Raw genomic sequence first — 23,098 nt, 5'->3', positions numbered from 1 at the left:
ATTTATACAACACAGATCAGATGAACTCAGTGAATAAGAGTAAATACGGGGATCTGCAGAATAGGGTCTAAAGTTCTGCTCTAGTAAGCTACATATATTTTATTCTTCAAATAAAAAGCAAACTATCAAAACACTAGGAGCAACATGGAGTGTTCCTTATTTTTTAAGAAAATGGACAAAGCTCAAATATGAAAGCCAGGTGCTGTGATCCTTTGAGTCCAGGAAATAGATGTCTGTGTATTTAACTCCCTGGTTTTTAATATGTGCTACCTTATTTACATTTAGCTTTGAAAAGGGTTAAAATGTAGCATTGCTTCTTCTTTGAACAACTAATACATTCAATAATAAGGATTAATGATAATAATAAGGTATAGTATGTCATACTTCAAACACTGTTTTCACATATTCTCTCTGTTTTGATCCTCTCCAAAGCCATGTTAAGTATAGTGACAGAAAAGGAAACAAAGTTACAGATTTGAACATACCCAGGAGAGTACAGCAGAGACCTTGTCACACAACTTTCCGCTGGGGATCTTTCCCCTATCTCACACTCCCATGAGTATATTGCTCTTGAAAGCTCCCTGGCTAGTACTTCTATAGAGCTCAAAAACATGGAAGACCTCGACAAAGATACATGGAATCAATAGCCTTCAGCCTAGATTCTAATGGAAGAAGTAATATTATTTCCCTTGGGACTAACGTAATATTGTACCACAAAATGGGAAAGCTAGCTAGTAGAAAATAGAGTTTGAATATTTTGGGAAGAAATTTTCCACTAAAAGAAGAAGAGAATGGCTCTAGTTAGTTAACGTAAAAGTCATCTACCAACCTTGCTATCTATTATCTATCTGCATCTATTAGTAGACAAATACCTTCCTATTTCAAATATATTGCTTTGAGTCAACACTTAGCCATGCTACACAAAATCGTTCCCAAAGTACACCCAACTGCATCCGAAGAAAACAAAGCATAACAGGAGGAGAAGGACAACAGAAAGGCTTTCCTCCTATAATGGATTTAACTGTCCAGAGTTCACAATTCTGCATGAAGTAGACACTCCCCTTTCATAACAAATGGTAGACAGCAACATGAGCGTTTGATTGCTATCTCCTCCAATCAAGTTTGTTCTCTTCCTCCCTCTCTCTCTCTCTTCCTCTCTCAACTCTGTTTCACTCCATCACTATCACTCTATCTACTGTTTACACTTTTATAGAATTTCAGGAACAGCTTTGTATCTGGAAAATAGGGCTGCCAGAAAGAGGCATGGAATAGAACAAAAGCTTTACCCCAAAGCTTCTATGCATTACAAAAGCTTGCACTCGGATAATAGAAACATCGAGCCTCAGGTGACTGAGAACACTTACTGTTGGTTGCATAACGTATGGCGGATGAGGCATCCATGAAGTACTCTGGACCTATGCATCAAACAGCATTTATTAGAAGAAAGCAATCACAGAGAGAACTCGGTTCTTGCGTTCAGTGGAGTCACACTAGGTCATAAGAAAGTGGAGTCCACCTGACTTACAGCGAATCAGTGCTCAAAACTAAGGGTACAAAGGAAATTCTTGGACCTGATTCATTTGGTCTCTGAAACATGGTACAATGTAAAGCAAATTCCTACTTCCCTGGAGCTGGCTGTAGTGCCCACGTGGGCCAGGCTGGGCCATGGAGCACATTTGGAGGCTTCAGCGATCTCCTGTTTATAGGTCAACTTCCGGAAAGACCCGGGCGAATAAGGAAGGAGGCATTACTTAGCATGACTGCTAAGACTTCCTCTTTTTCTGTCATTGGTTCTAACTTCATATTCTCAAGTGATCCCATCTTGGAAATAAATCCAAGTGGTAAAAGTTGGGGAAGAATCAGAGAGATCAACCAGAAATTTTGGGGTATGTTTTGGGTTAAACCCTAGTTAAACAAGTCTGTGATTTTTCTCGCTCATGGTAATTGGTATGGCAAATAAAAATGAGTATATGAGCCAGCCAAGTGTTCTGAATGTTCGCCATCAGCCAAATGAGAAAGTCAGCTTCTAAGAGCTGATTGTGACATAGAGAGCCCCGAAGATTTTGTTTTCAATATACTCACGTCAATGAAATTGACAATGAACTTTAGATTTAAAAAAAAAAAAAAAGAAGTGGTGAAAAGCAAGAATTAACAACATAGGAAATTGCTCTAATTCCTTTTTTGAGAAAAGAGAGCCAGAGTTAAATTCCACTTATGAACCCTCCCAAAAGAAATGACTGTTCTGTGGAGATTTTATTCATGTCACCAAAGTGCTCTACAGTGGAGCTCAATGGGTGGTCTTGGCTGAAACAGAGGCCAAGATTAGAAAAAAATGGGTAAAAAACCAAAAAACACACATTACAACCAGGCAGGCCTGTAGGAAGAACAAAAACTGAACAGCATCTGCACTTAGCCTCATGGGTCCCAAGGAAAGGCAATTAAGAAATCAGCCATTCTGAGACCCTCTAATGCAATTCACACAAAAGTCTATTCCGCTCACCTGACAGGTATCAAGAATCTAAGTGCAGACACAGAATGAGAATGATCTGCTTTGGGGGGAATCAGTTAAGGACAAAAGTGCATAGTCTCAGGCATGATGCTCTGACAGCTGTGACCTCCTGATATGACGTATGTAGTGGATGAATAATGTGAAACTTCACTGAATTCGTAGCAGTCAGCAACATTACAGTTTTCCCTGTTGTAAACCCCCCACCCACCAACCATCTGCACAATATAGGGAAACACACGCAGGCACACAGTCACACTCTTGCTCTTTCTTTCTCTCTCCAAAGCTTTAAACAGTGACACTCAACACTCTTGGTAGCATTCATAGGCATTTTTTTCTATTTTGAATTAGAAGAATTGTCTGAAGAACTACATGAGGTAAAGAGAAGCAGGGAGAAATATCATATCTTTGATGACTCAAAGGAATAAGATAAGGAGCACTGTTTGAGGGAGAAGGATGGCTATTTCAATCCACCTGTGGACTTAGCATTACTAACTGGCTACAACATCTGGTTTAGGACACACACTGAGCCTCAGATTCTCTTGTGTTTCAACATGTGGAACCCCCGAGGTCTCTTTTGGCCTCTTTGGAACTGAGAAGGAAGTAAGAGGAGGAAGTAGGAATTACTTTTACCCCTTTGATAATCTTCCCTATTTCTTGGAGCAAATGATTTTGCATCTATCCATGTAGCTTTCCATGGATACACAGAACGATTGTGACAAAATGAGATGACAATGATACAATATCCTGGAGGGCGTGCAGGGAGTTGCCAGAAATGTGTTCTCATAAAAGATACCCTAGGGAACAACAACCGAAATAACAGACAACACACAAAATAACCTCTCAGTGGTAAGAAAGCTGCACTAATGTTGGCTGGAAAGTAGCAAAATCATGAAAACTCAGCAGGAAGAATGGAAAGCTCAGTGGATTTTTATCATTCAGTGAAACAGATGCAAACAAGCCCTTGAAAGTGTAGGCTCAATGGATAGTTTGAGTATTATGACATTAAGATATGACTAAAGGGAAGACAACTTAAAACAAAAATCCTACTGTTTCCCTTTTGTCTTGATCTAGTCTGTTCCTGGCAAGAAAGGTTTCCCGGGAGGTGCAGGTAAACCGGACATACCTGGTATGTGGAGACAGGGGAAGCAGCAATGAATGGCGTGATGGGTGTCTGTGGAATCATGCGGTTGGTTGCAATACTGTACGGTGAAGAATAAAATCTGCAAACAGAAAAACAAAAAGAAGATTCATAGATTCATGAAGCTGATGCACGCCTGGCTGCTAACCAAACGCTACCACACACGTCTGGAGAAGACAGAGTTCCACCCTCATGTTGCCCATCAACTGTTAACAGGATCATGCAGGAGACTGATGGTCTTTGATTCCACAAGAAATAAGTTGTTCTGAATAAAATGACAATTTTGAGTCCTCTTATAAAATTGACTGCACAAAAATCTCTTAGGCCAGGTGAGTGTAATAGTATGTTTAACCAATAGCAGAGAAAAGCCATGGGCATTGTTTCCAAAGCTCCTTGAAAGAAAGGCAAAACCATAGCACCAAGCTTTATAAAGGTGGCTGGTGTTACACAGACAGAAATTGCATCTATCCCTTCATTCAAGAAAGAGGATCAGGGCTTCCCTGGTGGCGCAGTGGTTGAGAGTCCGCCTGCCGATGCAGGGGACACGGGTTCGTGCCCCAGTCCGGGAAGATCCCACATGCTGCAGAGAGGCTGGGCCCGTGAGCCATGGCCGCTGAGCCTGCGCATCTGGAGCCTGTGCTCTGCAACGGGAGAGGGCACAACAGTGAGAGGCCCGTGTACCGCAAAAAAAAAAAAAAAAAAAGAAGTAATACTTTGAGGAGAAACTGAAGCACAGTTTCCTATGAAATAGTATAGCTAAAGAAAAAAAAAAAAGAAATAGGATCAGCTTATAGAGAATTCTGGATAATTTGTGCTAGGCATGAATCCATGCCCTCAGGTAGAAACTAAGTACTTTCTTTCTCCATGAAAAGAGGACAATTTGTGGACAATTTAGGTCTAGGTGAGGAAAGGAATCTTTTCTGGATTCAGTCAGGGCACTGATGGAGATTATGGACCGATGTGATATACCTCTGTACACGCTGTAAAAGGCACTGAGTTTTCTAGTCCTCCAGGGTCCTTCATTGAACAATTATAGAATAATACTGGGCAAGATCAGAGCTTCACAAATCAGAGGTGGGATGATCCTTCTGGAGATCTATTGAAGGACAGCTTTAACAGAGATCTATTAAAGGGTATCGAAAACACTTACAGGCCATCTCTGCTCAGACTTATACCCTGGAGTCCACAAGTTACCGAATGCTCAAATTCCTCAGCAGAATTTTAAATCATGTTTTTTTCTTTATGTCTCACTGGTAAGGGAAAGGCTAGAGTGACCAGCCACACATCGTGCAGACAAAACCAGGTGGGCTGTGATGGAGTATTTCACTGATATCAGGATAGAATGCGAAAATGCCTCTCAGGGATCATGGAATCATTACTTCACTTTGCCATACTCTTAGCAAAAGTCAATTACTACTTTTAGTTTAGTTTCTTTCTTTCTTTCTTTCTTTCTTTATTTCTTTTTCTTTCTTTCTTTCTTCCTTTCTTCCTTTCTTTCTTTCTTTCTTTTAAATAGTATGACTGAGGTTGGAGTTTTAGAGACAAAAACTTCATCATCTCTCAGGGGTCACTGATATTTTGAATAGAGGATCTCATGGGTCACCTTTCTAAACAAGCATTCCATGAGAACCCCACTGAGTGTAGGGGGGCTGGATTTCAAGGTTGCCAGGTTTCAAAGAGTAAATTCTTTAAGCTTAAATCCTATACAAGTCTTCAAGCAAGGATTGGGGAACTAGAGTCTTAAATTGATCTAGCTCTCAACAAGGATTATAAGGTCACAGTCTTTTGGTTAAAAAAGATGTAGCTGAAAAAATTACACCATTACACATTGCATCCTCCTTACTATCCATACCTATACCTACAATACCTCTAAAATTTTAGAAAAAAAGAATATTGACTATATACTCATTAAAATGGCCAAATTAAAAAAAAAGACAATCAGAGCTGTCAAGGATTCAGAGAAAGTGGAACTCTTTCATTGCTGGTGGAGATACAGGATGATACAGCCCTGTTAGAAAACAGTTTGGCAGTTTCTTATAAAGTTAAACATATACATAGCATATAACCCAACCATCCCACTGGTACATAGTAACTGAAGATAAATGAAAACTTGAGTTCACACAAAAACCTTAATGCAAATATTTATAGCAGCTTTATTTAATACTTGCCAAAAACTGGAAACAAGCCAAATATCCTTCAATTGAATTAATAAACTGTGGTCCATCCATACACTGGGATGCTACTAAACAATTAAAAGGAAAGAACTACTGATATATTTAACATGGTGAATCTTAAGTAAATTATGCTAAATGAAAGAAGTCGAACTCAAAAGTCTATATTTTATATCCATTTATATAATACTATGGAAAATGCAAAACTTTAAAGACCGAAAATAAATAATGGATGCCAAAGGCTGGGACTGGGGGAAGAGTCTGAGTGCACAGACACCTGAGGGAATTTTGGAAAGTGATGTAACTGTTCTATACCTTCATTGCTTGGTGGTTCCACAACTATGTGCTTGTCAGACCTCATAGAATTGTACACTCTTAAGAGTGAATACATACACAATATAAATTATAGTTAACAAATCTGACTTTAAAGTCAATTACTATGTAAGAAAACATCCATCCTTCCACTTTAAAAAATGTGTTGAACATTTACTATGTATACCAAAGATGGGTAGGACATCCTTTGAGTTTTTCTATTTAAGCATTTAAATTGAACCTTATCTATACATTAACCAGCCTAAAGTTGGTCAATGGCTTTCCGTTGCAATGAGAACAAAATTTGAATTCCTCATATTGATGAGCACAATCAGGCTATTGCCCACCTCTCTCCCCAGAGCCAACTAGGATCCAACCACACTGACCTTCATCTGTCACATGAGCCTGTCATTCTCACTCTCATCTTAGGCCACTATACTTACAATTCTCTCTATCTGGAATGGTTATTTCCCCAAATCACCCTAGAACTATCTCTTTCTCATTATTGATCTCACTCAACTTTCCCATCTTTTCAGAGGTCTCTAGTTAAAGTAGCAACCACCATCTCTGCCCCAATTGTTCTCTATTCCTTTCCTCTATTTTTTTTCATTGTTCTTATCACTATCTGAACTAGTAATTTTTAAAAATGTCTTTATATATGCTATGGACCAAATGTTTGTGTCCCTTTAAAATTCATATATTGAAGTCCTAATTTCCAAAGTGGCTGTATGTGGAGATGGAGCCTTTAAGGAAGAAACTAAGGTTAAATGAGCTCATGAGGGTGGGGCCCTAACCTCAAATGGCTAGTGCCCTTATAAGAAGAGGCATTAGAGTGCTTGCTCTCTCTCTATCCACATGCTCACATGGAGGAAAGGCTATGTGAGGACATAATGAGAAAGCAGCCTTGTAAAAGCCAGAAACTAAATCCCAAACTAAATCAGCCTGATCTTGGACTTCCAGCCTCCAGAACTGTGAGAAATATATTTCTGTTGTTTAAAGCCACACAATCAATGGCATTTTGTTACAGCAGTCAAGTTGACTAATGGAATGTATTTATTGATTATTTCTCCCTCTAGAATGTCAGCTTCAAGAGAGTTGAGGACACCTTGACTTTGTTGCCTAGAACAGAGCCTGGGACATAGTAAATACAGGCATACCTCATTTTATTGTGCTTTGCTGTATTACACTTCACAGATATTGCAACTTTTACAAATTGAAGGTTTGTGGCAACCCTGCATTGTCAGATGGTGCTTAGCATTTTTTAGCAATAAAATATTTTTAATTCATGTATGCACATTGTTTTTTTAGACATAATGCTTTGCACATTTAATAGACTACAGTCTAGTCCAAACATAACTTCTATATGCACTGGGAAATTTTAAAAAATTGTGTGACTCATTTTATTGAGATATCTGCTTTATTGCAGTAGTCTGGAACTGAACCCACAGTATCTCCAAGGTATGTCTTGCTTAATACCTGTAGGTTGAATGAATGAATAAATGAATGCAGAGCAGTTTAGAGAAATAAGTAGTGATTACAGTAGAGGCCGCCAGTGTCAAATTGGTGGGGGCACAGAAGATGGCTTCTGTTCAAATAGGCAGCTGAGAGGTGAGAACCCAGAGAAAATTGGCTGGCATCACATATCTGTAAATGCTCAGTGGAAGCTTAAACTAATGCCTGTTTTCTAAGCATGCAAAGGTACTGACAACCAGGGAAAACAGACCTTTTCTATAAAAATCATGGTTTGCATTAAAAAAAAAAACGCTTTAGGTCTTATCTTTGACAGATTTTATTTATGAGTCAGTGAACAGAAAGACTTATTTGGGGCTCATAATAACATAGCAGGTACTCATGACCACTCCACAAACGGCCCTTTTCATTCACCATGCAAGTTTCTTAGAAACCCAGTTTCAGGCTCTTGTACCAACAGAGCGAATCATGCGTCACATTTTAGAGTGGCTGGTTTATTTTGCGAAATGTACCAATTGTCATATTAAAAATGAAAGCAGTAAGGATAGGATGGACTGGCAAAGTTTACAGGAAATTTTATGGGAAAAACAGCAGAAACATAAAGAAAACAGCCAAGTAAACGGATACTAACAAAGGGCACCCTTGGGGGAAATTTTTAGGCATTTTTGTTCTGTCCGCTCTAATACTATCCATCAAACAAGAATATTTCATACTTCCCAGCAAGTTCCAGTACTGCCCCTCAAATCAGAGAGTCATTTAGAACAGAAAATGTACTGAGAAGATCAGACTCAGCACACTGTCTTGATCCCCTAATTCTGGTATTCTGAAATAGGCTCTCCCCAAATCCAAACATAAACCGGATGAATTCACAGGAAACCTTTGCTTAAACCATGACAGGAGAGGATATTATTGAATCTCAGGCTTAAAGGCACCATATCTAAAGAAAATGCACCTAGCCAGACTCCAAAGAGAGAACTGCAGAATGAATTTCCCAATCTCTTCACTTTTTCTCAATCCCTGCCATGTATCCTTCATGGTTTAAAAACACTCTCACATGGCCATCACATTTAAAAAGAAGAAGAAAGAAAGAAAGAACGTCCAAATAAATACTTCAAGAATAGGTGTCCTGTTTTGGGGGAACAGGAAAGATGAAATTGACAGCACTTTTTGGCCATAATAACAAAGCTAAGGTCATTCTAAACATGTGACTTAATGTTTTTGTATCTGGTTATTTATGCATTATGCCTTGCAAATGCTATTATAGAAAACTGGGAATGAATTTTTAGCTAACCATTTTTCTGGGAAGAGTTTACTCCCCTAAGATATTTCTTTGCCAAAATGTACATAGCGAATCCACAAGTGTATGACAAGTATTCCTTTTCTACCTTGTTCTAAACTAAAAGGGATTTTGCTCCCCAGGGGACATTTGGCAGGATCTGGAGATATTTTTGGTTGTCACAACTGGGTCAGGGGGCTGCTACTGGCATCTGTTTGGTAGAGGTCTGGGATGCTACTAAATACAGTACAGCTCCCACCCAAAAAATGATCTGGTCCAAAATGTCACTAGTGTCAAGGTTGAGAAACTGTTGCAGGAATGCGAACTAGTTATCTCTGGAGAGGTTTCCCATGAACAAAATTCCAAATGCTAAAGGGGCTAAATGGGTTAACTAAAAATGATCTATCTGTAGAACTCTAAGCCAGCCTCTGAAAAAAGTTATATATATATATATATATAACCGTTGCGGAGCACAGGCTCCGGACGCGCAGGCCCAGTGGCCATGGCTTATGGGCCCAGCCGCTCTGCGGCACGTGGGATCTTCCCGGACCGGGGCACGAACCTGTGTCCCCTGTATCGGCAGGCGGACTCCAAACCACTGCGCCACCAGGGAAGCCCTGAAAAAAGCAATATTTTTAAGGAACGCAAAGGGTTATTTGGTTTTCTGGCATGTAAAGCAAGTGGGCTCCAGAAGTCCAGAAAATGGAAGTCTAGGTCACTAATAGGACATTATTTTGGCTGCAGAAAAGTCATCTTCAGGGGATTTGGCAGTCAGTAGTAATATGGTGAAACCTTATTTCACTGACAATAAAAATAACATGTATATATCAATAACCCCAGGGTAGGATGTTTTTTAATGCAGAAAACCACACACAATCCTATTTGCCCACTGAAATAAACAGCCCTGCCTTGTCTTTCATGTCCATAGGCAATTTTGTTGGAGTCAGAACCACAAATACTATCCTCAGGGCAACACTATAGCACAAGATTAATAAGTTATTGGTCATTTTTATTGTAATGCCAACGTATCCTTCACACTAGATTCCTTTTCTAGTGTAATAAGATAAGGTTTCTGTATCACTTAATATCAAATGCCCATATAAAACAGCTGGCAAACCAAGGCTACAGAAAACATTTTTTTTCACATCTCTCCCAAGAATCCATTTTCTTCAAATAAAACAATCCAAAAGGCTTTTACACAGAAGCCCTTAGTGAAAAGATCACAGGAAAGTTGCGATTTTGACTATGGGGGAGGAATTATTTCCCACCTCCCATGCTCATAGTTGAAAGTGGTGGAATTTCATATTGGACTGTTAAAAAAGCAATAGGGCAATAGTAATAACACATTATAGAGTTATGCCAGATAGCTCCGAAAGAAGAATGGACATTTTTATTTTCCTAAGTTAGCCTATAGTAAAAAGTACCAAGCGTTTTACTTTTCCATTGTGACCCAGAAATTTCTTCACTGTAACCTTCAAAGCCTTAGATAAAAGTGACATTGAATTAATTTTTTTAAAGTGATAATTTGCGTAGATTCAAGCAGATGACACAACTGACATTTTTTACTGCCTACATGCAAGCAGCTCAGATACACCATGGTCCATGTTTACAAGTGTTTGTTCTTCATTAGAGAAATATCAAGCTTAATTTGGGAGTACTTATTTCGGTTTTATGTTGCTGTATTCAGGTTGAGGTTATAGAATTCAGAACATATAACCGTTGACACAATTAAGCTACCAGCTATTCCTGAGACACATATTTGGATTTGATACTCAGAAACCTCTATGGCTGAGTGCAGTTAAGGGATGCCACAGGATCATAACATATGTTCTTTTTTTTTTTTAATTGAAGTATAGTTGATTTACAACGTTGCGTTAATATCTTCTGTACAGCAAAGTGATTCAGTTATACACACACACACACACACACACACACACACACACATTCTTTTTTATATTCTTTTCCATTATGGTTTATTGCAGGATATTGAATATAGTTCCCTGTGCTATACAGTAGGACCTTGTTGTTTATCCCTTCTATATATAATAGTTTGCATCTGCTCACCCCAAACTACATAGGGTTGCCATATGATCCAGCAATCCCACTTCTGGGTATATATCCAGACAAAACTATGGTTCAAAAAGATAAAATATGATCTTTAGTGGTGACATGGCACATCTCCAGGAGGACAAGCTCATGTCACTGTTCCATCAAGAAGCCTTCAGAATTCCTCATTAGAATGTAACTGCCTTTTCTCTGTAGTCCTATGACATTAATTTTCTTTATTTTTCTTTGTGAAAAGAATAGAAAAATATAAACAGTGAAAAATAAGTCTCCCTCTCACCCCTACTTCTCGGTACTCTGTTGGCTCTCCCCAGAGAACCACTGTCACCATGTCTTGTGTATTCTTTCAGAAATATTTTATACATATAAAAGTTAATACATACATAAATCTCATAGCACTTTGTGCTTCTGTCACAATACTACTTGCATTGTATCTAGAATTTGCATGCGTGCCCATTGTTCCTAACAGGATGGGAAATATGTTTTTTCAAATTTGCATCACCAGAATGATTTTAAATGGTACAATAGATAAGTATTCAAATGATAAAATTTGTTAATCTGAGTCAGCATTAAGCGACCTTTAACAATATCAACTGGATTGGAGTCAGCTGCAACTGTGTCTTTGGATACATTTGTTCTACATAAAATGGGATCAGTTTCTTCTCTACAGCAATAAATATTTATCTCTCTGTTAGGTTACCGCTCTCTGAGTTAGGTTTGCCTACTGGATCGAATACAGCAATGTAACTAGGAGTAAATGCTTGACTCTGGATATTCATGTTCCATTCCTTCATATGCTAAGTGAATTTTCTAAATCAGCTTCCCCACTTCAAAGAGGTACATGCTGACAATAACTCAAGGAACAGTGTGTTGAGGAAACATTTGTGGTTATTTTGGCATCTTAACATCCATAGAAATGACTGTTCTTCTACTCCCCATTATTTAAATGTTACCATATAAGGCGATAAAACCAAAGATGAACAAAACATTTTAAAAGTCATCTACATGAAGAAATATCAAGTGAATAAGGTTAGTGAGCTACAATCTTCTGATCTCTTCCATTTCATGAAATAAAGTTTCTACCTTCTTGGCACCAACAACACAATGGATAGTCTAAGCCTTCCGAAATTCCATTCTTAACCCAGGACGTGAGAAACTCATGTGCAGTTTGGCTCCTTTGGGTGAAACTGCAGGTTGCATTTAAGTAGGATCAAAGCAGAAATAGAGACACAGACATTGAGAACAAACGTATGGATACCAAGGCGGCGGGGGGATGAATTGGGAGATGGGGATTGACATATGTACACTATTGATACTATGTATAAAATAGATAACTAATGAGAACCTACTGTATAGCACAGGGAACTCTACTCAATGCTCTGCAGTGACCCAAATGAGAAGGAAATCCAAAAAAGAGGGGATATATGTATAGCTGATTCAATTTGCTGTACTGTGTAAACTAACACAATATTGTAAAGCAACTATACTCCAATAAAAAAAATAATAAAGCGTATTAGATTTGGGTGTTACATGGGGACAGAGTGGCTTGATGCCAGGAAGGGGAATGGTTTCCCTAATGCCACCTTGCTGGAGCCAAGCAGACGTCATCAGTCACATTTTCTGTATCTGATTTGGCATTCATAGTACTAAGTTAAACAGTCTATAAAGATGAATAAGACATGGAACCTGACTTCAGAGTTAATAGTCCATCAAGGAAATAAATATGATGTCAACAGCTACATGATAAAAAGACTGTCAGTGTATCATGGTCACATGAAACGTAGTGTAACAATAGTGTCAATATTGACAATGAAGATCACATTGTGCCATGCAGGGGTCCTTTGATCTTTACAAAGTCTTATGAAAAGGTACTGTTACTATCATCTCCACAGAGGAGGAAACTAAAGCACAAACAACTTGCCCATGTCTGGTAAATGACAGAATTTGGATGTGCTCCTGGGCAGGCTGGTTTTGGAGTCTGAACTCCTAACCACTGCTTAAACTGTGTCTCTTACGATTAATTGTGTAATTAGCTCTGCCTGGTATGATTTAATGGTGTTCTTTATTTTATGTATTTATTATTTTATTTGGCTACATTGGGTGTTCATTGCTGCACGTGGGCTTTCTCTAGTTGCGTTGAGTGGGGGCTACTCTTCGTTGCGGTGCGCAGGCTTCTCATTGCGGTGGCTTCCCTTGTTGCAGAGCGTGGGCTCTAGGTGCATGGGCTTCAGTAGTTGTGGCATGCGGGCTCAGTAGTTGTGCCTCGTGGACTCTAGAGCACAGACTCAGTAGTTGTGGCACGCGGGCTTAGTTGCTCCACAGCATGTGGGATCTTCCCAGACCAGGGCTTGATTCTTAACCACTGTGCCACCAGGGAAGTCCCTAATGGTGTTCTTTAAATGAGAGCAGTGAAAGAAAGAAAGAAGGAAGGAAGAAAGGGACGGAGGGAGGGAGGGAGGAAAGAAGGGAGGAAGGAAGGAATTAGGAAGGAAGGAAGAATATCACCATTCTCTCCAGGCAGAGAGAATTCCATGAGCAACAAGACACACGGGTTAAAGTAGCTTGGGATTCTCTGAGAATCAAAGAAGGTCCAGTTCAGTTGCAGGAACCAAATCACAGAGTTCTTTTTGTGCCATTCTTGGAAGTTTGAGTTCTGTTCTGCAGTTAGTAAAGTCCACATAATATATTAAACCAGGCAGGTGGATGATTACTGATTGCTTTTTGCTTTAAAAAATTATTCAAAAAGCAATGTGAAAATGGTTTGGAGGTCAGTTATATTAGAAGCAAGTAAAAGCTTAGTACAGGTAGGGACTGGTGATTGAATAAACTCAACCAGTGGCAGGGAGGCAGAGCTGGGTTGAAGATACAGTTCAAAGACAGATGGAGTAAGTTTTAAGGACCAATTTTATTATAAAGAATGTTTTAGGAGAGAACACCCAGAGAACTGGAATTTATGGCTTAAATGGCTTTAGAGTGTATTTTTAAAAAAGGAACAAGTAATTTGATCTTGTTTTTCATTTGATTTGGTTTGTATGCTGAAAGATTGATTGAAGATAATGACCTCACTTTGGGACAAAGATATCCAGGAGCAGCACCTAATGCAGTTAGACACACAGGTGATTTTTTTTTGCATCTAGTTATGAACTTGAAGTATGGACTTGGGAATCTTCAGTTCCTAAAAGCAGGAGGAGTGGATGAGATCAACTGGAGAGAACACAGAGTGAGAAAAGACTAAACCCTGAGAAAGATTAGTAAAAGTGGGCAGAAGAGGAGGAATCCGCAGACACCAAGTGAGCAGTGCAAGGGGAAAGCAAGGCGGATCAGCAAAGGATGGAGTGGTGAAATCTAAGAAATAAGAAATTTTCATGAAGCTGTAAATGGTAACAATAACAACAACAACAACAGAAAGTCAAATGATGCAAGATCTCAAACAGTATAAGGACTAAGAATGTGTCAGTTACAACTGACAAATTTGGAGATGAATTTGGACAAAAAAATTTGGACAAAAAAATTTGGACAAATTTTCTTCTCAAATTTGGAGACACCAATAGGGAAAATTCCAGTCAAGTCTGAGACCAGAATTCACACTTTAATGGGCTTAATTAGAGACAATATGGGAAGACAGTGTGTATAGAAAACTGGGGTTGTTTACCAGTGAAAAGAAAGCTGAAAGAGTGTGGTCAGTAGAAGTGATCTCATGGGCAGAAGAGGATTGTTTTGCTTCTACCTTCTTTACAGGTGGGAGAGACTCGAGTATTTTACAGGCTGAAAGGAATATTCAGTAGACAAGACAGTATTGAAGACAGGGACTGCTGGATGACACAAAGTTCTTTATCAGATGACAGGAGATAAAATAAAGAAGATGGTATTCTCAGCATCTTAACTACAATTTGTTTCCTGAGGGAAATATTCATTGTTGTAAATGTCTAAGTGGACAGTGGAGAGGATGAACCACTTTTGCAACTGTTGAAATAGTTCAAAGAATAGAATGTTGTACTGTTACTATAAGGTTCAGACAAAGATGTCACAGAAGGCAGACGTATGTACTTGCAGTCGACCTCTGTACGGTATAGATGGTGACCTGGGAAGGGAGACATGCGCCCTGTGTACTAGGCAGTCCTCACTGCCTCTAATACAGCACCACCCAAAGTTCACTTTGGGCTGCTCGGATTGCAGGCTGAAATCTCAATTTTTTTCTCTGTACGTTTGTAATGGATCAGGATGAAAACTTGGAAAGTTAGGTCTTTGGGAAAACAAATTCAGATTTTAAATTGTGCACTGGAAAGATGACTGACTAAAGCAGAGCATTCACTCTCTCCAGTCCAGACCTAGGCCACTGGGGCATCTCCAGTCCTTGACACCATGTGCCATTAAATTACAAATGTAAAATACTTGGTACTTAGTATGTGTTCAACAAATGTCATTCCCTTACATTATAATACCTGTTTTCTGTCACTGTCGCTGAGCATATATATATAATATATATATAATATATATATATAATAATGCCTTATTCTATGCCTTTTGAGTTAACTATTTTATTTTCCCAACTATACAGTACGATTCTAGAGGACTTTATTTCATGTCTTTACATCTTGTCTTTTGTTCTTCTGACCACCAAGTTTAAAGTGCCTTGTTGGAAATAAGAGAAGGCTTATTGGATAAATGAAAGGATATTCTTAAGTTTCACTCCTAGAGAAGTTTTAATGAACAAAGGACAAAGGACTAGACTCTTACCCTAGACTACCAACCATGTTGACTCTTTCATGGAAGGATAGACCGTGAGTTTCTTGAGGGCAAAGCCCTTGTCTCATACATTGTTTTTTTAAACCTATAGAGCATAGTACTGTGCTTGGCAGACTCATTGGATGTTTACTGAATGAGTAAATAAATGACCCCCTGAATGAATAACTATAAAAATAAGAGGGAGCTAAACATTTTCTACATCCCACAGGTGTTCATTAGATGCAGCTGACTAAATAGAAAAATGGAGTTTAATTCCTTCTATCCTCTAAGTTGATCTTAAATGAGACCTTCATTCTGATTGCTTCTTTAATGAGACTGAAAGACAGAAAACTGAAAGCCATGGAGAAATCTAAGATAAAAGGGTGTGAAAATAAAAAAATAATACTTATTCTTTGGTTTGTTGGTCCATTGCAGGATGGCCAAACTAAAGAAAAGAAATTGCAAAGTAAGAAGAAAGTTTCAACCAAAGAATATTCAGAATGACAGAATTTTAGAGAGGCCAGATCGTGTAGCTTAAGTCTGATTTTTCAGAGGAGAATTTTAGGCTATGTGACTTGTTCTAAGTAAGAGGCTGCAAGTTTCCAGGTGCTTATTACGATGAAGAATGAAAATGCAATCACCAAGCTACTAACTTGACTCTGTCCGTTACCCTTCCCCTGATAGCCAGAAGGCAAGAGTGGAAGCACTGTTAATGTCAAAATGAACCTGGGCACATGCTAAAACTACTGAAGTCTAAACTCTAGAGTTATTAGTAGGAGCGACACTCTTACCATAGCGATACACGGACACTTCTCCCAGACCAGTCTATCTACATACACCCCCCTTCAAATCCTACTCCTTACTCTTTCTCAGATGAGAAAGGGAGAGACAGAATGTGGGCAGAAGCATTGTAAGAATGGGTGACATGGGGGGGTGCCATGAAATAAGAGTCACTCACAGGAAGAAAAAAATACAATGATGAGAAAGGTTTAAAACAAAAAGAAAGATTTGAATATTTTTCTTCAGTACTGATTTCAGAGTTCAAAGATACCTTAGCAATTAAAATAGAGAAAATGTAGTCTACTTACCCATTCTGTATGGCAGCTGTGGGATCATAGGTCAGAGCCATGCCAGCCTGTATATGGGGGGAAGAGGGGAGAAAATGGATCTTAACATTTTTATGGTGGTGTCCAAAGCATTCAATACGCACAATGCTTTTATCTTTACTTTCTACGATTTAAGTTTACTTTATCCTATATATTTCTCCTCCCTTACTACCAAGACTAGCATTTTTACTATCTGAACACAAGAATCCACCAGTGAGTTAGGGAGTTTATATTATATATCCAGACAAACCAAAGAACAATGCAGTTTGGATGATTTTCATTTCTAATTCATAAGCCATGCACTGTCTAATCTGGTATCCTTATAATTTCTCAGTATTTTCAAGAATACCTATTGTATATCCCATGGCATGAAAAAAAGGAAAGGATAGATGCTGGGGCCAGAGTAAAAATAAAAGCTACTTAAAACACATTCGACCTTTTAGAAGAAAATGTTAAGAAACATTTATTTTAAAATATTGCATGCCTCAGGGGTGTCTAGGCAATGAATCACAGAGTGCTGTCCAATACTTGCTGGTACCTGTCTCACTAAGAGTGTAGAAAGGGAAGGTCATTTACATGTGATGGAAATTCTAGGCCTTGTGGCTAATAAGGAGGTGGTTTAGTTATTTTTCTAAGAATAAAACCACCACTGAAAAACTACATTTCTGTAACTGACAGTTGTTGCAGAAAAGAATATCAACTTGATGATCGCTGACTGACACCCTACCTCCTTTCATACACATCATCATATTTCATCCTCACAAGGACCCTATGAAGTAGGCAGGAGAAATATTTCCTCCATTTGATAGATGCAGACACGGAAACTTGGAGGGATCAACTGACTTGGTTAAGGTCACATGTGTGGAGGCAGAACCAGATTCCAACCCAGACCAGCCATGACATTGACTAGGATTTTGAATGAGCCCCGAAGATCATTTCTCTGTGGCCGCATGGGTCTACCACCCTTTGTTTTCCAGAACTGTCAGCCTGGTTATTGCTTGTGAGCAGAAACAGAAATAGAATGAAACAAAGATGACTAGGTTGTCTTTAGGTCGGATTTTTTTCTTTTTGGAAACTTAAAAATAAATTAGTCCAATGTCAATCTCCTGGCTCGATAATGCACTATTATTATATAAGATGTAACCACTGGGAGAGACGGGGTGCAGGGTAAATAGGACCTCCCTGTACATGTCTTTTGCAATTTCCTGTGAATATATAATTATTTCAAAATAATAAGAAAAAATAAATTAGCTTTAGTAAGAAAAAAATAAATTGACTTTTGTAGAGGATAAGAAAAACCATAAAAACTTTAGAGAAAATAAAAAAGATCTTTCATGTCTGAGTTTTTTTCCAGTGTGATTGAAGGTGGTTTTCCTGATAAGCTCATTTAATTCCTCAGTTTTAACACATAACTGAAATGAAAATTCTCAGGCTTTCTAAGATAGGGCCTGAAGTACAGGACGGCCTGCTACATTCAAGCTTACATGCATTGTTTTCCCTAAACAGTAATTTCAAAATTATTATTAAGATTGGTATGAGGAACAAAACTGTAGAGCCATCTATAAATGAAACTGGCATACAGGGAGCACACGTAATTGAAACGAAGTTTGCAAACAAAGCTGAGATGGAGATGCACTGAGAATACAGGCTTAATGATAACTGCCCATCACTCATGTTGAAGAAATACGATATGATAATGTGACAAGCTGGGGTCTGGAAAATGAGAATAGAAGAGTGGAAATGAAGACAGATTACTTTCCCCCCCATGGGAGAAGCAAAGGCAGTGATGTCAAAGCACATAGATTCTAAGTCTAAATTCTTCCCTAGATGGGGTCTCTGCCATGTGACAAATGGGAGGCTGGTCTGAGGCCAAAGACTCCCCAGGAGGGACTTGTCCAGGCGGGACTCCATGGTTCTGGGTCCTGGAGAGGGCAGCTGGAAAAACTGTCCATCTGGGATGAGACTTCCCTCTTAGAAACCCTAAGCTTCTTTCCTCTAACTTATCCAAGATGTCACACCAAAGACAGGATGAAAAAAACAGGTTTTGTACTCAATAAAGATATTATTTATTTAATTAATATTTAATTAATAAGAGATTTATTTAATAAATAAATTTAAATTTATTTATTAATATTTAATCAATAAGAGATTTATTTAATAAGAAATTTAAATGATCACTGTATCTTCAGACCCCTGTTCACCCCCAAATTGTTTAAATCCCAGGGGACTTTAGGAAGCCACATTTAACTGTTTTCCTTGAACGTATTTTCCAACAGTGCTCAGAGACCAATGCCTTTCTTGAATTATAGGTCTTCAATATTCTCTTTTTATGCCATGTGTATTTGTTCTGGCAATGTCAGGTAAAGATTTTTTTTTCTTTCACATTTGACTTGAATTCCTCATGGATTATAGTTAACCAATCAGGTCTAGCTAGGAATACGGTAATTATCACAAAAATTCTCTCTCTTTCTTGAATAGTATTTGATAATCAGAAAGCCTAAGTTGGCCTCTTCCTCCATCTTAAACCTCCACTCATCTTTCAGAAGATGGAAAGAACTAAATAGATGATAATATGGTTTAGTGGAAAGGATATATGTTTTGGACCTGGGTCCAAGTCTTAGCTCTGTTGTTCTCTAGCACTGTGACCTCAGGCAAGTTATTTAATCTATTTGAGCCTCATTTTCCTTAATTGTCAAGTGGTATAGTAATACCTACCTCAGATGATTGTTGTGAAATTTAAAAGATATTACTTTTGTGAAACGCCCACCACAGTGCCTGGAGACAAGACACATACATAAACATTATAACACAAAGCAACACGTGGCAAGTGCCCCGTGAGGGTATGCATGAGGTGTGGGCGAGAGGCCAGGGTGGTCAGGGAAGGCACTTGGAGGAGGTACAGGTGAGAGATTTCCATAGATGGAGATGAGAGGCGGAGGCCAGTTTAGGCAGAAGGAATAATAGCATGGAAAAGGCGTGTGAATAAAAAGGGCAAGGCGGACGATCCACTTGCAGTAGAACATTGGAGGGAGCAGTTGACAATAAGATTTGGAAGGAAAGGAGGAAGGTCTTGATTGCTTGGTTCCTCTTGGGGAGCCACTGATCATTTTTCAAGCAGGAAAATGATATAGTCAAAGAGGGCTTTGGCAACAAGAAGTAGCATGAGCCCCCTGGAAAACAGCGGGAAGAACCAGAGTGATGGGTGAGTAGGGTAGGCACTGGGGGACAGGTGGGTGGAGAGAAACTAAGGAGAGGATGAAGCCAAGTTTCATCTACTTCATGATTTGGCCTGGGGCCAGTTGTGCCTCTGAGGACCTTTGGCAAGAGAAGACAACCACAGATCTGCATTTGGAACACTGTGGTTTACAAAGCAAGGCATGGGTTAAACAAAGGGGTGTTTGAACTTAAACCGCTGGCTGAATATCACAGCACAATAACTAACACTGGGATGCACCTGGTTTTCATTTCATGTGTAACAGATTGTTGAGTTATAATTCTAATATGGTCTTAATGCAGATTTTGCATTCCATTTCCTTTTGTTTCTTTCCACAAGGTAAAAAAGAAAATCGATTTTGCTGCTCTGTCTAGCCACCTTTATACTGAGCTAGAACCATGAAATCGTCATTATGTAATTAACAAATTTTATGGCATGTTTACAAACTCCAGAGTCACACAAAAAGTAAAGTAACTTGCAACAAAACGAAAATGTCACACCACATAAATAGAGAAGTGATGTTTAATCCTGTCACTCTCTTTTGAAAGGGGTTTATTAAATTCACAAATATTTTCCACTTTTTAAGTTCACATTATTTGTGGATTAAAGGCATTTATGATTTATTTAAAACAAAGAGGGGACATTTTTTGTCATTTTCCAGCAGCAGCTGAGTTTTGGCTTAATATTTCAGCCATAATGGGGTATTTCTAGTCCTTTCAGATAGAATCTATAAGAGCTAAATAAAAACTTTAAAATATGGTTTATTGGAGTAATTAGGTGTCAATGAAAAAATGTTGCTTGCCATATCAGTAAACAAAGATTTGCAGCCATCAAGCCATCACACTACAGCCACTCTGGTGAGCCCTGAGGGAACTCAGGATAGAAACAGGATGCCCACCGTCAAATCATCAGACACTGCAGCCACTGCCCACCCCACAGTGCATCCTGAAGAGACTCAGGATGAGAAAGCTCGGGATACTGGCCCCAGATAGCTGAGGTGCATATCAAAGCAATGATTTCAATGAGCCCTGACTTTTGCATCTTCCCATATATAGAAAGATGCATCCTTAACTTGAGATCTTTTGTTGCAAAAACTCCTGTATCTCCTGGTTCCTCCCTTACCTCTTTGGAAGCAGTCTCTCAGAGTGATCTGGATGCTGTGTCCCAGGCTTAAGTTCTCAGTTTTGTCCAACAAATAAAACATAATTCTCAACTTTTAGGTTGCGCATTTTTTTTTCAGTCGACATAGGGACCCAAAATTATTTCCAATAAACATAGGGGATTCATTGAGACACATCATTTTGACTTAGGGGCTAGATATTTGATATCCAGAACTTTAAATGAAGAAGTAATAATTATGGAAATACTGCTTAAAATGTACTCGCTAGAGAAGGCATTACCACTTCAAGAAGACCTTCTAGACTGGAATGCTTGGTCTTATCTGAGGAGCAGAGTATCATTGACTCTAACAAAGCCACTAAAAAGATAGCTGATAGAATGGTTTCTATCATTTTTGAAACTGTTTTTACAGTGTAATGTGAATGGGAATCAAAACATTTGATTACATGGACAAATACACACTGTAATTCCTGGAAAACTGAAACACTGATGTTGTAGCCTAATGTTTCTCCTTTTTCTAAATTCTGCCCTGACACACAATACATCATGATTGGATGAGTTACAAATGAATAATTATAAAACTTTCCAATCTTCTAAGATCAGATTTCAGGCAACACTTTAATAAATAGGTAGTAAATATTGTATATTTTAGTAAATATTGCGTACCGAATTAGCACAAGATGAGTTCAGGAAGCCAACGAAGAAAAGGATAACTTGGTTTTCTGGATATTATTTTTAAAGAGTTTAATTCTTGCAACTAATTAAACAATCTTTATAACTGTTAGCTGGTTATGGTTAAAAATTTAATAACTGAAATAAGATGACTTAAAAAATGATATGTGAAAATGGCTTAAAAGTATAATGCGTTATAAATGTTTAGGTACTGCTATTGTCATGAAACCTCATTTAACTTTGTTTATATTTATTTACCAGCCTTTCTCTTTAGAAAACATGCCTTTTAGTGAAGAAATCATGATACAAAATTACGTGTACAATATGTGTGAACAAATAAAAATTTTAAAAATTAAAAAAATCTTCGACTACTAAGGAAAAATTACTGTCAACAATGTTCAATATTGGGATAAGTATTAACTATAAATGGCTTTCTTTACTTTCATATTTTTTTCTGGCTCTTTTAAGTTGTATATGATGAGAAATATTTTATAATGGAGGAAAAACCAAAGAAACATACTATATCTTCTATTATTTGTTTTAAAATTATAAATTCAGGACGGTAGAAAAAGGCATACTATTTGTAAAAGTCATATAGATCAGAGGTCTGATTCAGAAGTAAGCTTGAAAATGTCAGGAGACATTTGGATTTGCTGGGTCAGTAGAATACAGAAAGCTGGGAAGGATAGGGACTGTTACAGCCAGAAGGGTCAGGGAGAGACTGAGCAGGGGGTCAAGAATGAAGACCGAAAATCCAGGGTTAATGATTCAGGGTTTCTAGTGGTGGAAGCTAGTAACAATGTATAAATCCAAAGGCCAAACTGGCTGAGAAATTGAAAGTTTCATATTTGATCCCCGAAGTGTGGATATCCAAGACGTTCAGAGGAATCAATAAAAATCACCAGAAAAACCACAAAATGATCAATACCCTGTCAAGCTTTTGGCCAAAGAAAGGGCTTTTAACCTCTTTCCTGTTAAGAGAGTGTGCTTGCTGAAGAGGGTATGAGAGCCTGAACTCCTGGCCTTCAGAAGAGGCAAGTGGTAGGGTTTTACCGGGAATGGCTCTGGCATGGATAAGTGACCACTGAGTGGTCTGTGTCTCCTGGGAGAGGCAGTCAGCCATGTAAGGCAGGTCTCTGCTCTCACCTGCTGGAGGGATGCTCCTTGGGCTTTGTGCAGCCAGTCCCTCCTCTAAAGAGAGGATGAGGGACAAATGAGACAGGAGACAAGGAAATGTCCAAAGCCTACAAAAGGGAGCCAATATTGCATGGTCCTAAGATAAGACAGAAATCCTAGCTAACTGTCCCAAAAGATGCCAACCA

General features: G+C 38.6%; 1 protein-coding gene across 3 annotated transcripts in view; it reads right to left on the bottom strand.

Moving 5' to 3' along the window:
- Window positions 1-23,098, bottom strand: part of RBMS3 (RNA binding motif single stranded interacting protein 3) — a 714,611-nt gene that overhangs the window by 101,440 nt on the left and 590,073 nt on the right. For all 3 annotated transcript variants that reach the window (XM_060022086.1, XM_060022083.1, XM_060022084.1), the window contains exons 8-10: window positions 16,754-16,800; window positions 3,633-3,729; window positions 1,365-1,415 (exon numbers count right to left, since the gene is read on the bottom strand). In XM_060022086.1, the coding sequence (XP_059878069.1) occupies window positions 1,365-1,415; window positions 3,633-3,729; window positions 16,754-16,800 (195 nt within the window). The remainder of the gene's footprint in view (window positions 1-1,364; window positions 1,416-3,632; window positions 3,730-16,753; window positions 16,801-23,098) is intronic.

Source organism: Delphinus delphis, chromosome 10, assembly GCF_949987515.2.
Source record: "Delphinus delphis chromosome 10, mDelDel1.2, whole genome shotgun sequence".
Classification (NCBI taxonomy): domain Eukaryota; kingdom Metazoa; phylum Chordata; class Mammalia; order Artiodactyla; family Delphinidae; genus Delphinus; species Delphinus delphis.
The sequence above is the reverse complement of the archived record's forward strand: the minus strand, read 5'-3'. Positions and strand labels throughout refer to the sequence as shown.